The 16,423-nt window shown below is 45.3% G+C and overlaps 1 protein-coding gene across 4 annotated transcripts in view; it reads left to right on the top strand.

Moving 5' to 3' along the window:
* AVIL (advillin) overlaps positions 1-16,423 on the top strand; it is a 289,148-nt gene that overhangs the window by 155,587 nt on the left and 117,138 nt on the right. For all 4 annotated transcript variants that reach the window (XM_069653359.1, XM_069653362.1, XM_069653361.1 and 1 more), the window contains 3 exons: positions 2,424-2,629; positions 7,870-7,948; positions 12,865-12,963. In XM_069653359.1, coding sequence (XP_069509460.1) covers positions 2,424-2,629; positions 7,870-7,948; positions 12,865-12,963 — 384 coding nt within the window. The remainder of the gene's footprint in view (positions 1-2,423; positions 2,630-7,869; positions 7,949-12,864; positions 12,964-16,423) is intronic.

Genomic DNA, 16,423 nt, shown 5'->3' with positions numbered 1-16,423 from the left:
CAGCATTGTCAGGAAAAATCACTATCAAGAATATGTACCTTGAATATAAACCATAATCGTCAGGGTAAATCACTTTCATGAAGCAGCTCCCACAGACTATGCAGGCATTGTCACTCTATTTTACTTTCATGTTGCTGACTGCTCCCCTCCCCAACACATAAAACACATGCACCCATCTCATGTGCACACACATCCACTCAGTCATACTCAAACACGCAGTCACAGGAATATTCACATACTTGCACGCACACACACTGATTCAGATGTGTGCAAACACACATACATTGCATACCAGAAATTGGGGGCTCGGCTGTATGACTATTTCATCCCTCTTACTGTTGCAATATGTCAAAGAATTGCTAATGATGTACAGGGAGAGAACTGACAGCAGCCCTACAATGCACCCAGTCCAGGTCCCATACCATTCCAAGGAGGTAAGGGAAATCTCTATTCCCTTCAACCATACAATTGACCCCTCATCATGCCAACAGTTCAAAAGTGAATGCTCCCAAGGAAGAGGGTCCATATTGTTTGCTAGAAACCTAGCTAAACCACATAATTTCACTGCTGTCAAAGACAATGATTACAACACTGTTTGCTTTATACAAAACACCACTATATAACATCTGTAAAACAAAAGTCGTCAACCTGGGCCTATCACCACTGACTCCCCCATTTGCTGGATCAGCCCACACCTCCCTCGCCAAAGAATAGTTCCAAAAATGCAAACATGGTGCTGTGGCTTCCCACAGCACTCATTTCATTGTGTGCTGGAAACCTATCAGCATGTCAAATATGGTGTTCCCTCACTGTTCCAATGACAATTGACAATCCGAGAATACTATGTTTTCACACATCCCAAAAGTGTTGGAGCAAGAAGCAAGGAACCTTGGGGCAGAGTCTCCTAAATGAATGCAAATGAAAGAAGCACAGGTGACGATACATTTTCTCATTTGCGAATTGGGCAGGTTACCTTATTCTCAAAGGTGACCTACGGATTTCATCGGGGCTCGGCAGCAGCACTACAAATATGCGTTCTAGCCTCCTTGCATACACTAGTGCCTGCTGAGTACTCTTGATACTAATATGGAACTGGCTGCCGGCAACCCATTAAAGGGCCTACCACTGTGAAATAAAGGGAAACAAAAACCTTTCTATTCCTATTTAAGGGATAGAAATGCAAGTGAGACTGCAGCGATTCTTGTCGCCCTTGTTTCATCTTCAAGAAAATGCATAATATGGTCAGGATTGACCCTGTCATGCAATGCATATCCCCCTGCAACTGTTTCAAACAAGTGCAGGGCGATATCTTACATGTCTGCGCATTGTAAAGCTGAACCCATTTGTGAATTTAGGATGCAATAACATCAAGGCTAATTTTCATTAATTTGTATGACGGAGAGGAGTGGCGGAATGAAACTTGCGTTTCTGACGCACCCTTGCTCTCCTCTCTGCAAATACTCCAGCATTTGGGCCTGCATGCATTTTCACGTGGTGCAAATCCTGGAGATGCCTATGGAGGCTGCTGGCTTTTTGCACCATAGGGGGACTCCAGATGGATCCATTATAAAAGCTGCCAGCCGTGTGCTTCCTTTGCACGGTGCAAAAGTGCAGGGCAAAAGGCATTGTACACGCTTGTATGCAGCCTTTGCCCTGCACTTGCGCACTCTGCCGTGCAAGTGACCAAATGTTGGCAGCGGGGAGCTACTTACGTTGCAGTACTTACGGAACGGCTCCCTGCTGTCAAATTACAAGCTCTTTAACAATCAGCTCCGCAGCTGATTTAGGCGCAGGGGTGAACAAACACTGTTGCATGTGTCCACCAATGATGCGCACATTCCAAAGACCTTTCTGAATAAGGCGCACTGTCTTGACGCAAATGACAAGATGCGCGAGCGCGTCTCATCATTTGCGCCCAAAAATGTGTGTGAATCTTTCCCTTGTCTTTGAAGTCTGAGCGCCAAGCACTTAAAGCCCACATCGGAGCATATTAAGGCGCGTTCTATTGTTCACCATTCACGTGAATGCTTTGACCCAAATAGTGCTGAATGGAAGACACCAAACCGAAGCACTACTAGGAGAAGAGAAGGTTCAAACAACCTATGTGCACGGACGTTATGTGATCATTTAGCTGCAAGTGCCATATCGCTTGACCAGATTTTAGAGGGGTATTAATGTGTTGCATGAGTCCATACATGCTGCGTCTGTGTATGCTATGGCGGTGTACTGTTGCGGAAGTGGCGCAGCTAAAAAAATTCTTTTTCAAAAATGTCCTTTACAGCAGACTTACAAAAAAGGGGTAAATGATGTAACTGTATCTACTGCAGTGTTTGCGCAATGCACCCAGCAAGCAATGTTTCTTACTCCAAGTGTACTTTTCAACAGTAAGGGAAGCACATTGGCAAGTGGGTTTCTCTTTTCAGGGAATGTTGCTTGCTAAGGACATCCGTGACCGGGAGCGCGGCGGTCGAGCTGAGATTGCTGTGGTGGAAGGCGAGAAGGAGCAGGCTTCCTCGGAGCTAATGAAGGCGCTGATGAACGTGTTAGGCGAGAGGACGCAGAAGCTCAACCCCTCAAGCCCCGACGAAGCGGCGGACCAGCAGCAGAAAGCCAACGTCATGCTGTATCAGTGAGTATACGGCCCGTCCTATCAGGCCCTGGTCCGAACTACCCATAAGAACTAAGAGGTTGAGCTGAGCGGGAGCTGACAGGAACTGAGTTCCATTGCTTTTACTTTCTATAAACAATTCGACCGTTCCGGAACCCTTTGTTTCACTTGATAGGCTCTTGATGGCTAAGCACGCCACTTGGGTTCCTGCTGATCTGGTGATGGGTAAGGCAGCTTGTAAGACATCGTTAAACGCTGCTTAATTTCTGGCTGACGTGTGGGTGTGCAGGGGACTGCACAGAAAGCTGCTTCTTTTTGAAATAGGCACTGCATTAAGTGAAATATACTTTGCAAGTGGAAAAGCACATATTTTATTTTTATTTATATTTATTTATTTATTTATGTATTTATTTATTTATGTATGTGTACATAGTTCCAAGGAACTTTTACAACATTACATATCAAAATGATAATTCATGCACATATGACATAACAAACACTTAAAATAAAAGCAAATACACAATTTAAAAAAGCACATATTCATCACATTATGCATGTTCATATTGTTCTTTAAAGAGTTGGCAAAACCTTGATGACCAAAACACACAGCCCATTTCTTGGATGTGTGAATTATTTTGGTATTAATGTTCCCCTCTTCCCAGAACCACTTTGTGGTCATTATCAGAATCTCCAACAGCATATCCAAGAGCCCGTACAGTGTCAGATCTGGACTTTTTTGCATTTGGATTTATTTTGATCTGTAAAGCGCTTTTGCCAAAGCACTATGACAATTAAATAAGAACATTGGTACAATTCATAATGAAGGGTCTGGAAGATGTGAACAACAGAGATTATGCAGCAGGAAGTGATTGGAGAAAATGAGTTTTAAGCTGAGTCTGGAAGATATGGAAAGTGGAACAAGGGTGAATATGTAAAGGAAGCGTGTTCCAGTGTTTAGGCCCAAGAAGTGCACAAAAACGAAAAAAAAAAGCGGCGCATGGTGGTTTCGGGACAGAAAGAGGAAAGCTGGACTGGGAACGAAGGGGATAAGCAGTGCTAAACAAAGAAACCATAGAACAGAGGTAGGGAGGGGCAAGACCTTACAAGGATTCGTAAACGAAACAAAGAAAGTTTAAGAGAAGATAGTGATCAAAGGAGAGAAGAGAAGCCGAGATGAGAGAAGTAGTAACGGAGGAACGACGAGGGAGCTGAAATAGTAAGAGAATGGCCGAGTCAAAGACAGCAGAGCGTGGGCCAGCAAGGTGAGAGCAAGGGAGCCAAAGTAAGAGGTGAGAACAGTAGTTGCCTCTGGAAAAGACAAGAGAAGATACCAAAAGCTTATTCGCCTGAAAAGAGAGAAAAGGATGAACGGGTCAGAGATTATACAGATGATAGCCGGCAGAGGGAGCTGTCCCAGAGATATGAGGAGATAAAGAAAGAGAAGGGTCGAAGGTGACCCCAAGATTGCGGGCTGAGGCGGCGAAGGGGAGCATTGGTGGTGGAAAAGAAATAAAGATGGAAAGGGAGAGGGACAAGGGGAGGCCGAAGGAAAGTGGAGGACCTCAGTCTTGGAAACGTTGAGTTGAAGAAAGTAGGAGGCCATCCAAGCCTTGACAGCAGCGAGGCAAGAAGAAACAGTGTCTTCCAAGGATGGGGATAAAGAAGAGGAATAAAATAAAATGTGAGCGTCATCAATGTAGAAGTGGCAGGAGAGATTAAAAGAGCCGGTGAGCGCGGAGAGTGGAAGGGGGTCGAGGACAGAACCCTGAGTGACCTCAAAAAGAAGCAGACGGGGGGGGGAGAGTTGACCATCTCAAGAACGGAGTAGGAATGGTTAGTAAGCTACGTTTCAAACGACCTCAGGACAACCCCACAGAGGCCCAGAGAGGACAGAGAAGATAGAAGAATAGGGTGATCTACAGTATCAAAAGCAGTGGAGAGACCGCAAATGATAAGAATCGAGGATAACTTGCTGTGGTGAGCAGAAAGGAGTAAGTTAGAGACATGTAGAAGAGCAGACCCTGTGGAGTGGGCAGGACAAAAACCAGATTGAAGAGGGGGAAGAAGAGAGTGGAGGTGCAGATAGGCAGAAATGTGAGTGTAGACAACTCTCCTGAGAAGTTTAGGCAGAAAGCAAAGGAGTAGGCTTTTGAAGGACCGGAATGACAACATGTTTGAAAGAAGAGGGGAAGTAGCAGAGGCCCGAGATACATTGATAAGGATGGTCAGCTAGGGAATCAAGGAAGGGTAGATAGACGAGATGAGGGCGGAAGGAGACAAGGAAGGTGAAGAAAAGGAAGGGGGAGCAATGCGAAGGGGACAGAGTAGGGGGAAAGGGTAGAGAGTAGTGGAGGAAGGAGTTAGTAGGAGGAGAAGAGACAGAGATGGGAGCCAAGAAAGAGGAACGCAAGATGTCAATTTAGGAATGAAGATATCAGCAAAGTCGGAAGCAAAGAGTTTAAATAAGAGAGCAGGGTGGAGGCGAGGGAATAGAATTAAGCATCTGAAAGAGATGGCAGGGGTGATTGGAAGAGGAATGAGTGAAGAGAGGTATTGCTTTTTACATGAGAGTAGGATAGAGTCATAGGAGTGAAGAAAAGATAATGAGTGCAGGTAATCAGGCGAGTTGTACTTCTTCCACTGGCGCTCGGCTTTGCAGAGGGAATAAAGAGGGGAAGAGACCTAAGATTGGGACTTTTTTTAAGGGGTGAAGGGACGGGAGGTAAAAGAGGAATCAAGGGTAGAGCACAACATAGATTTAAGATGGAAGGGAGCAGTATCAGCCGTGAGGATGGAGAAATTATTCACAGTGAAAGCAGAAAAGAAGAAAGAGAGAAAGGAGGAAGAATCAAAAGAATGCAGGTTGTGGCGCAGTAGAGGGATGGGGGAGGGAAGGAAGAGAGAGGAGGAAGGGAGTGAGAGGAGGGCAGAAGGAAATAGAGGAATATAAAGAATGCAGGTTGTGGCGCAGAAGAGGGATGGGGGAGGGAAGGAAGAGAGAGGAGGAAGGGAGTGAGAGGAGGGCAGAAGGAAATAGAGGAATATAAAGAATGCAGGTTGTGGCGCAGTAGAGGGATGGGGGAGGGAAGGAAGAGAGAGGAGGAAGGGAGTGAGAGGAGGGCAGAAGGAAATAGAGGAATATAAAGAATGCAGGTTGTGGCGCAGTAGAGGGATGGGGGAGGGAAGGAAGAGAGAGGAGGAAGGGAGTGAGAGGAGGGCAGAAGGAAATAGAGGAATATAAAGAATGCAGGTTGTGGCGCAGTAGAGGGATGGGGAGGGAAGGAAGAGAGAGGAGGAAGGGAGTGAGAGGAGGGCAGAAGGAAATAGAGGAATATAAAGAATGCAGGTTGTGGCGCAGTAGAGGGATGGGGGAGGGAAGGAAGAGAGAGGAGGAAGGGAGTGAGAGGAGGGCAGAAGGAAATAGAGGAATATAAAGAATGCAGGTTGTGGCGCAGAAGAGGGATGGGGGAGGGAAGGAAGAGAGAGGAGGAAGGGAGTGAGAGGAGGGCAGAAGGAAATAGAGGAATATAAAGAATGCAGGTTGTGGCGCAGTAGAGGGATGGGGGAGGGAAGGAAGAGAGAGGAGGAAGGGAGTGAGAGGAGGGCAGAAGGAAATAGAGGAATATAAAGAATGCAGGTTGTGGCGCAGTAGAGGGATGGGGGAGGGAAGGAAGAGAGAGGAGGAAGGGAGTGAGAGGAGGGCAGAAGGAAATAGAGGAATATAAAGAATGCAGGTTGTGGCGCAGAAGAGGGATGGGGGAGGGAAGGAAGAGAGAGGAGGAAGGGAGTGAGAGGAGGGCAGAAGGAAATAGAGGAATATAAAGAATGCAGGTTGTGGCGCAGTAGAGGGATGGGGGAGGGAAGGAAGAGAGAGGAGGAAGGGAGTGAGAGGAGGGCAGAAGGAAATAGAGGAATATAAAGAATGCAGGTTGTGGCGCAGTAGAGGGATGGAGGAGGGAAGGAAGAGAGAGGAGGAAGGGAGTGAGAGGAGGTCAGAAGGAAATAGAGGAATATAAAGAATGCAGGTTGTGGCGCAGTAGAGGGATGGGGGAGGGAAGGAAGAGAGAGGAGGAAGGGAGTGAGAGGAGGGCAGAAGGAAATAGAGGAATATAAAGAATGCAGGTTGTGGCGCAGTAGAGGGATGGGGGAGGGAAGGAAGAGAGAGGAGGAAGGGAGTGAGAGGAGGGCAGAAGGAAATAGAGGAATATATTGGACAGTACAGGCCAAGAAAAGGAAAGGAGACGTACATTAAGTCAAGAGAAGAGTCAGAGGAATGCAAGGTTGGAGTAGGCATTTGTGAGAGATGGAACGAATCGAGGAGAGGAAGAAGTGGAAAGAAGCTATGAGTAGTCTGGCGATTACATCATTATTGTGCTACATGAAAACGTCATGGCCTTCCTACCTCACATGAATTTGACTTCATCTGTAAGGCAGGCCACTGCAGCGGCAGTTTTCTGAACTCTAGAACGCTTGTAGATTCAAAGAGTGTCGAATTGTTTTCCAGCAACATAATATGTCATACAAGGGTGGGTAACAAACAAATGTAACCTAAATCGTATCCCCACACTGTTGCTAGAATTCGCAAGAGGAAAGCCCTCACAGCAGATCCATTTAAAGTAAAATATGTTTTGACCAAAGAGAAGAAAATGAGAATAACCCAGGTGTCCATCACATCCACTTGACGAGTTGCCTGCCCTGCTGCCACCCGCCCCTTGTCTCATTTGCATATATGTCACACCGCGCTCCCATCCCAACTCTAAGGCAAAGTTCTACTACGACTTTCATCTTTACATTTGTACCTTTCACTATAGACTCGATAATACAGTCCAATTCAGTGTACATTTGACAGAATAAAAGGCGGCACTGACTGGTCCGTTCATGATAGGGACATTTTAAGACCTACTCTGTCACTGCCCGTGCTGATCCTGGTCTGAACATACAGGAAGGACTTTTGCTTCCTGTGCTCTCACACTTATGTTAGTGTTTCTACCTAGACAGTGTCAAACACCTGGGCCGTCCAATTCCACGGCCTTTCCTCAACAAATGGTTCCGCCCCTCTAAGAAGTGCAAAGCCATTCCTGGCATGAAATAATCATGAAAATAATGCTCTATTTATTTTGCATGGTTGTGGCCAAACTGTAGGGCTGTATATCACCTGCAACCATTCCATGCTACCTGTGCTACCTACCCTTCTGTCTAAAAAGATGCAAATAACCTGCAATGGTGGCTAGAATAATGTCTGCCACTCTGTCTCTCTGCAGGGTATCGGATGCCGGTGGCCAAATGCAGGTGACAGAGGTGGCATCTCGGCCTCTGGTCCAGGATATGCTGAACCATGATGTAAGTGTTGCTTGCTGGCCATTACAGGACCACATTCAATCTTTGGATTCCATACCTCGGCAAAGACTTTGGTTTTGAAATGTATTTTACACTAATACTCAAGTAACCCCTAAGAAGGACTTGGTCAAAGATTCGGACGTGTCGATGGTGGGTAATCAATAGTGGCAGCCATGCCGAATGAGACTTATGAATTCAGGTAGAAAAGAAATCCGGGCAGCATAAGTGCATCTCAATGTATATGACATCGCTCCAATGATTGAGAAATAGATTTAACAGGCTAAAGAACACCACTTATGGAAGAATGTCAAAGGCCAACTTTCACATGCAAGTCACACTACTAGCTGTTCCTTACTTGGCCAATTATCAAGGCTAGGCAGAACCAATGTTTGGTGAATTTGAAATTATTTGGATGGGTCCTATTTAAAAAAATACTATGGTAATCATTCAAAGTTGGGTGGTAAGTTGGTGTTAATTTGGCCAAATTACTGCCAAAATCGGTTACCGTTATCACTACTTGGTCCCATGGTTTTACCACACTGCCGATCTCATAATGAGATCCTATGCCTTTTTTGCCAAGCCTTGTTAGGGGCACAGTGCTTAGCAGATCTATGCGCTATTGGAATGCATCAGGGGTGGCTCGTCCATAATGGGCGGGGTGTCAACAACTGGGTCTTGGCCCCCTCTCACCCACTATGGAGGAGCCAGCCTAGTAAAATACGAGTACTCCCTCAGCAGTTCTTTTCAGGTTAGGGAGTTCTCTTAACTGTGAACGGGAAACTTTGTTTCCCTTTCACAGTTACATTTCCCCAGCCACGCAAGCTCAATGAGCCATGCAAGGCTGGGGGCGTTTGCTTCCCCAGCCTCGCATGGCTCATTGGAAATGCTGGCTGGGGATCTGCATGTCTGTATGTGCAAGGGGGTGCTCCCGCACCTCCTCGCACATACAGACAGAGCAGGCTGGAATGGGGCATCTCCGGACCCACCCTCAGGCCCCTTGCATGCATGTGCAGGAACCAGGAAACTTCCTGATTCCTGTTCATACTTGCAGGGGCTGGAGCACTGGAACCTCCGGACCCACAGCAGAAGGTACGTTTGTTTATGTTCATTTTTTTAAATGTTGATTATATGTATGGATGCATGCATGCTTGTGTTGTTAGGTAATTGTATGATGATGGATGCCAGTTTGAATGAGAGAGTGCTTTCTGTGTGTATGTTGCGTACATGTGTGCATTTGTATGCTCGTTTGTTTATTATTTAAATATGTGAATGGATGCGTGTAGGCTTGTGTTTTGAGTGAGTGCATGATGGATGCTCGTGTGAATCAAAAAGAGTGGTCACTGCATGTCTGTTATGTAATGTGTGTTTGTATGCTCATTTATTTATTATTTAAGTTTGTGTATGCTTGTGTTATGGAAGTGCATGATGGGTGCTCGTGTGAATGAAAGAGTGCTTGCAGTGCATGTGTTCTCTAAATGTGTGGGTTTGTATGTTCATTAATTTGTTTAAATATGTGTATGCAGAGGTGTTTCTAGGGGGGGCGCTTAGGGGGCTATAGCCTCGGGTCTTTTGGCTGTAGCCCCGGATAGAAGCTCAGGGGCTACAACTAAAAAAGTTAGCTATCCCCAAGTCCCAACAGTCCTGACATTAGCGTAGCCCCAGATCTTTTCCAGACGTAGCAACACCCCTATGTGTATGGATGCGTCTATGCTTGTGTTTTTAGTGAGTGCATGATGGAATTTTGTGTCATTGAAACTGAGAGTGATTGCTATGTGTATGTTGTGTAAATGTGTTTGTTTGTATGTGTATTATTTAAATATGTGTATTGATGTGTGTATGCTTGTGTTATGAGTGAGTGCATGATGGGTACTCGTGTGAATGAAAGAGTGCTTGCTCTGTGTATGTTGTGTGTGTATGTTGTGTAAGTGTGTGTGTTTGTATGTTTATTTATTATTTAAATATGTGCATGGATGCATGTATGCTTGTGTTATGAGTGAGTGCATGATGGGGGCTCGTGACTGTGAATGAGACAGCAAGTGCTTGCTGTGTGTATGTTGTGTAAGTGTGTGTGTGTGTGTTTGGGCTGGTTTGAGATATTGGCGAGTGGGGGTAGGAGGTTTGTACAACAAAGGCATTTTAAAAATGCCTTTGTTGCACAAACGCGCGCCATAGCGCCCAAAATCAGCTCTCCGTCTGAGGTGCTGTGGGGGGGGGTTACATGGATGGTAGTTTTTCACTGGACATCTATGATAGGTGTCTATTAAAAAAAGACCACACCTGCCCCGTTGGGCTCCCAGCGCCTTGTATACACACAAAACCACTTTGATTGTGTGTTTTTATACTTTGGCATGCATTTTCAACGGTAAAGCCAACTGGAGTATGTTCTTGTGTGGGGACACTGCCATATATTTGCAGAACAAACATGAACATTTTTTCTTATAGGATCATTACTGACATTATGCACAAAGCAGACATGATTAGGTTCTTGTATGGGACTAATAGGGTGTAATGTTGCATTCAGCATGGAAATGTAATGGCTTGGAAAAATGCTTACGTGCACTGTTGGTGACTTGCATCTATTGGATGTATTTCTTGAGTTACCCTACAAAACCCAATTGAAAACTGTTTGGCTTTTTACCCAATTTTTCTAAAAAGTGTGCTCTAAAACGCAACATTTTCACCCATTATTTAAACACATTTCTCAGGAGGACAATCCGTGAACCGCCCTCTGCCCCTGTGAGTGGTGAAGATGTGGTCACTCCTCCATATCAGGGACAAATATTTGCAGCCCTCCAGTTAAGAAATTCACCAGCCACCACTGGAATGCATTGTCCTCCGTCGATGCCGGAACTAGCCTGAAGTTTTGTCTCCTGCAATTTCAACTCATCTTTCAAACACATGCACACACACTTACATTAGTTGCCTGTTGTTTGCCAGCTCCACCAATTTACCCCCATATAGTCAAACAAGTCAGCTGAGTCATACAGATCAGTAGGAGTTTGCAGAACAGCATCCAATACCTTGCCTTAATTGTTAGTTGAAAATGAAAAGAGGTAGAATGTTTTCCACCTAATTAGCAAACATTTGGAACAATATTCCCGCTCATATTCGAACATGTCAGTCATTGTCGATTCTCAGACAGCCCCTTAAATGGGCATTGGCTGGTTATTGACATATGTGTGGAGGCGGCCTCTGAGGCCAATGGGGAGAGAGGTTTCCTCCAGCCTTACAAACTGCTGCTCCACTCACATGGCGATCATGTCATGCAAGGGCTAGTGATGTGGTCCTTTACTCTAAAGCTTCTTTAGCCAAAAGGCCTGCAACAATTCTAACAACATGAGTGTGCAACACGAGCAGAGCCAGGCTTCATTACCATTGGGAGCAGCCTTGAGAAGCCCTGGCTTTCCTCTGCATGGCTGCCACTGTTATTCTCTAAACATCAGCATGTTTACTTACACCTTTCAACTGGGCCTCCAGATGGAGGGGGAGCACGGCATCACTGCTTCATTTGATGCAAGCAACGTTGTGTTCTATGCATTAGAGGAAAGGACATCAGCAATGTTGCTTGCATCAAGAGAGAAGCCACAGGCACGAGTGTGGAGCAGGTGATATGGTCAAATCACTGTGCACACAGGGGCAGACTGGCCTATAGAGAACTCTGATTTCCCGGTAGGGCTCTGCACCCTGGGCCTCTTTTGTGTGGTATTTCCTTATTTTCCCATGGGAAAAGGGTTGGGCTTGCTGAAAATGTGTAATATGGGGCCACTTGGAAAAATCTTTCCAGGGCCTTTTTTGGTTCCAAGTCCACCCCTGTGTGGACACGCTTCCATCTGTTAATGTCATCATCCCCTCTCTCCATGTTCCAGAGCATAAATTGTAGACAAAACTAAAACTGGCCCCTTAAACAATGGGTTATAGTACTGTTCATCTCATAAAGACCTTTCAAAATACAGTGTGCTGTTACCATGTCCAAAATCAATCCATGTACACCTTGCGCTGACTTATTCTGCTTCACTGATCACACTGAGCGTGACAACGTGATTCAGGCCTGGTGGGTGCGCATGGTTAGAGAGAACACTGGCTAGACATCTGTGTCGCCTTTTCTACACTAGGAAAGCAGGACACAATGTAGCGAAAAGGCATAACACCAAATTCTTCATTAGCACCCTGGAGGTGTGGCTGGGCCAATCAGAATTCTCAGAAGGAGGGCCTTATCTGCTGGTGCAGGTCCGCGTTCCAAGCCTTCGAAGTGGCTTCCAGCACCTCCCACCAGCATGCTACCCTCACCTCTGGCACAGGACGCTCCATCACAGTGCATACGCCTTCCTTTCTATCTATGTTGCCACGTGCCCCTCCACCGCACAGAACTTGTTTGTGCCAATTATGGATGTGTACAGTAGGATTAACATGACTTCAAACCTTTGTTTGCACATACCTATAGTTCTCCAAATCTGCCTTGGAAACATGACCCAATTATCACAATACTTTAGCACATACCTGCCTCCTCCTTTTTGCAGAATGATAGTCCACGTAACAGGACAGCCACTCACCCATGCAACCACACACCATTCTTCTCCTGCTCCATCCCTCGCTTCCTTTATTTTTGGTGTCTATTTCCCACTTTCTCCTCATCCGATCTCCCCCTCGCTCATTTCCTTTCCTCCAGCAGGCTAAGGTCGGAATGCCATTGCTGGTGGCAGAGCAAGCCACACCACAGACTAGCCCAGGCACTCTGAAACTACTCCTCTGGCGCAGTATAAAAGCGCATTAACAGAACAGACCATATTTTGGATTCAAGGCTATTATCAAAGACAGCGGTATCCTTAGGAGTCTGTATGCACAGATTCCCTTCTTCTGCAGATGGCATCTGTGACCCCAATGGCCACAATAAACTCACGGTTTTGTATTTCTTGCTTCAGGACTGCTACATATTGGACCAGGGGGGAACCAAGATATATGTCTGGAAAGGGAAAGGGGCCACGAAAACCGAGAAGCAAACTGCAATGTCAAAGGCCTTGGTAAGTAAGATTGTGTACTGTTGCCATCGATAGAATCCCACGTTGTATTCCTGAACATGTTTGTATCACCATACCAAGTGTCGCCTTTTTCAGATTATTGCATTCAGTTTTTCATTCGAGTCTGTTCATATCTAAGCAATATGTACCAAGGTGCAAGGCTTTACTGGCAGGTAAGGTCCCCCCCCACTAACGTACCTAGTTCTATTTCTACCTTTTAAGTGAGCACTGGGATGTTAATGGATTTTAAAGGAAATTCGGATTTTGTCACGTTAGCCAAATTCCATTAAAGAACACTACAAACAAAGATGGTTGATATGCACATAGAAAAGGTGTGCCTTTTCATTTGCACAGTCCTTTGCTTTCGTCACCGGCCCTTCCTTCACCACAGCCCTCCGTCACAGTCCTTCTCTATCGGTGTAGTCCTGGGTGAAGCCCTTCTCTTTTGCGCAGCCCTTCTATTTCATCTCAGGCCTTCCCCATTTTCTCAAAGTCCTCTTTCAGCACTGTCCTTCATCACAGTCCTCCTTCAGCATCACACTCCTTCTCCGTCATAACCGTCATTCATCACACTCCTACTCCTTCATCACAGCATTACTCCTTCGTCACAGTCCTTCATTACAGCCCTTCTTCGTAGTCCTTCTATTTTGTCAAAGTCCTATTTCATCATAGTCATTTGCCTTAATCACAGTCCTTCATAAGTCCTTCTCCTATACCCAGTCCACCTTCATCATAGCCTTTCCTTGTTACATTCCTTTGCTTCAGTCCTTCTCCTTTGTCTTTTTTGTGGTAGTTCTAATCCTTCATCACATCCCTTCTCTTTCCTCACAGTCCTCCTTTGTCTCAGTCCTTTTTCACCACTCCTTCTTCTTTGTCACAGTATGTCTCCTTTGTCACTGTACTACTTCATCACAACCCTTCTCCTTACTCAAAGTCCTTTGTTACAGTCTTTCTCCTTTGTCAGTTATCCTCCTTCGAAACAGTCTTCCACCATCATCAGTCCTACCCCTTCAAAATGCTTCTCCTTTGTCACAGCCCTACGTCATCAGAGTCCTCCTCCTTTGTCACAGTTTTTCTTCACTTTGTCATCCGTCAGTCCATCTTCACCACAGTCCTTCTCATTTGTCAGTCCTCCTTCATCACACTCATTTTCCTTTTTCATAATCTTTCTACTTTGTCATATTTATTCTACTGCATCTCTGTACTCCTTCCTAGTCCTTCACTTTAATCCTCCACCTTAAGTCTTTCTTCATCATTCCTTCTCTTTTATTGCTGTCCTTTTTCTTTACAGTCCTTCTGCTTTGCAGTAGACTTTCTACTTCATCACAGTCCCTCACCACAGCCCTTCCTCATAATCAGTCTTTATCCTTCATCACCACAATGATGTCAGGTCTGTCACAGTGCTTCTCATTCAACAATCTTTCTCTGGCATCACAGTCCATCATCTCAGTCCTTCTCCATTATAGTCCTACTTCGGCACAGTCCTATTTCTTCTTAGTCCTTTATCTTCACCACAGTCCTTTGTCAATCCTTTGCCTTCATCATAGTTTTCCTTTGTCACAGTCCTTCTCCTTCATTGCACTCTTTCATCACAAACATGTTTCACATTCCGTCTTCAGAGTTTTTCAATACAGGTCCTTCTCTGTGCTCACAGTGCTTTTCCTCCTTTACAGTACTTGTTTTTCATCACAGTCCTCTTCTTTCATTGTCACAATCCTTCTCCTTTGTCACAGTGCTTCTCCTTCATCACCACCATGCTTGTGCTACCTGGGCACAGTGCATCTGCTTCATCCCCACCATCCTTCTCCATCATCAGATTGCTTTTCCCTTTTCATATTCCCCCTCCTTTGTCACAGTACTTTTCCATCATCACTTTCTTTAGTCAGTTCTCTTCTGGCATGATCCTTTTCCTTTATCACATTCTTTCATCACAGCCACCCTTCATCACAGTTCATCTTCTGTCCTTCTCCTTCATCACTGCCTTTCTCCTTCATCATAGCCCTTCTCCTTTGTCACAGTCTACCTCCTTCATCCTAGTCATTTGCCAGCTTTTCTCCTTCACTGCAGTCTTTACTCACAGTCCTTCTCCATCATAGTCTGTTGTCAAACTATTCCTTCTCCGGTTCTTCACCTTTGGCACAGTCTCTCTTCTTTTGTCCCAGTTGATCCTAGGCATAGTTCTTCATCACAGTCCTACACAGTACTTCTCCTTTATCACAGTCTTTCCTCACAGTCCCTCTCCTTGGTCGTGGAACTTATTTTCATCCTAATCCTTCACCTTTGTCATAGTACTTCTTCTTCATCACAGACCATCTTCACAGTAATTATCTTTTGTTACAGTCCTTCCTCTTTGCCACAGTCCCCAACAGAGTCATTCTTCATCACAGCCCTTTCCCTTCACCACAGTCCTCCCCTCTCCCCATTGTCCTACATTACAGTCCTTCTCCTTTGTAATAGTCCTTCATTCCAATCAGACTGTCTCAGGAACAGTCTCTTTGTCAGTCATAGTCTCCCTCTCTGTTCTCCATCTGTAACGCTCCATTTTTTTTCTGTTCATACTCCATATGTCACTCTTCGTCTCTCTCTCTTTGCCTCACTTTCTCTCTTGTTTCCAATCCCTTTGCCTCTCTTTTTCCCTTCTTCTGACAGGGGCGTGGTCCCTTTTGGGGTGGAAACGGCACACAAGAACTCTAAGGAAGAATTAAAGGCTGCTTATAGAATTATTAAGAGGCTGGATGCTGAAAGCATAGCATGTGATGAAACAATCCCCCAAGCCTGCATATCGAACTGATTGTGGTATCGCTACATTTTGCAATGGGCGCCGGGGTCAGTTGCAGATTTGGAGGTATGCATGGAACTTAAGCTCTGTTATTAAGCGTGAAACTTTGAGGCCAAGACAGAGTAAAGCAGCTGCTTCAGGAGTCCCACAGGTAAATTGTAAGGCATTAATGATGCTCAAATATTTCAAAGCTGCAAACGGCATGTGGCCTTCACTCTATCCGATTTTCCTTAAACCAGTTGTAACTAGCATGTTTACACACATGTGATGTTACCTTTGCATGGGTATGGGCATGGCTGATAAACAGGTACTGGGTCAATGTTCTCAACCTGCTCCAAATGTTAGTATGAAGCAGTACATTCCTCACATGATCTCATATCATGTGAGCCTGTGCTAGAGGAATACAGTCAGAATGTTATGGGATGCCCCATACTTTTGGACATGGTTTACAGTAAGTGGGAATTGAAGTGCGTTTCAACATTGCTGATGATGTCATAATAAATGGGACTGAGGTCAATAGTGTTCTATGGCCTTCGTAGCAGGCTTGGTAACCTGCAGGCTTTGTGTCTCGGCGGCCAATTTAAAATGTGAGAAGCGTTTAATCCTGGAGCAGAGGCTAATACATCATCTAATTATAGTCCTATAATGACTGGCCCTTCAGCTAGCATGTTTTTTTTGAGTTGT

Source organism: Ambystoma mexicanum, chromosome 3q (genome assembly GCF_040938575.1).
Source record: "Ambystoma mexicanum isolate Mex_15411 chromosome 3q, UKY_AmexF1_1, whole genome shotgun sequence".
Taxonomy (NCBI): Eukaryota; Metazoa; Chordata; class Amphibia; order Caudata; family Ambystomatidae; genus Ambystoma; species Ambystoma mexicanum.
Note: the sequence above shows the minus strand (reverse complement) of the source record. Positions and strands in the feature narration are given on the sequence as shown.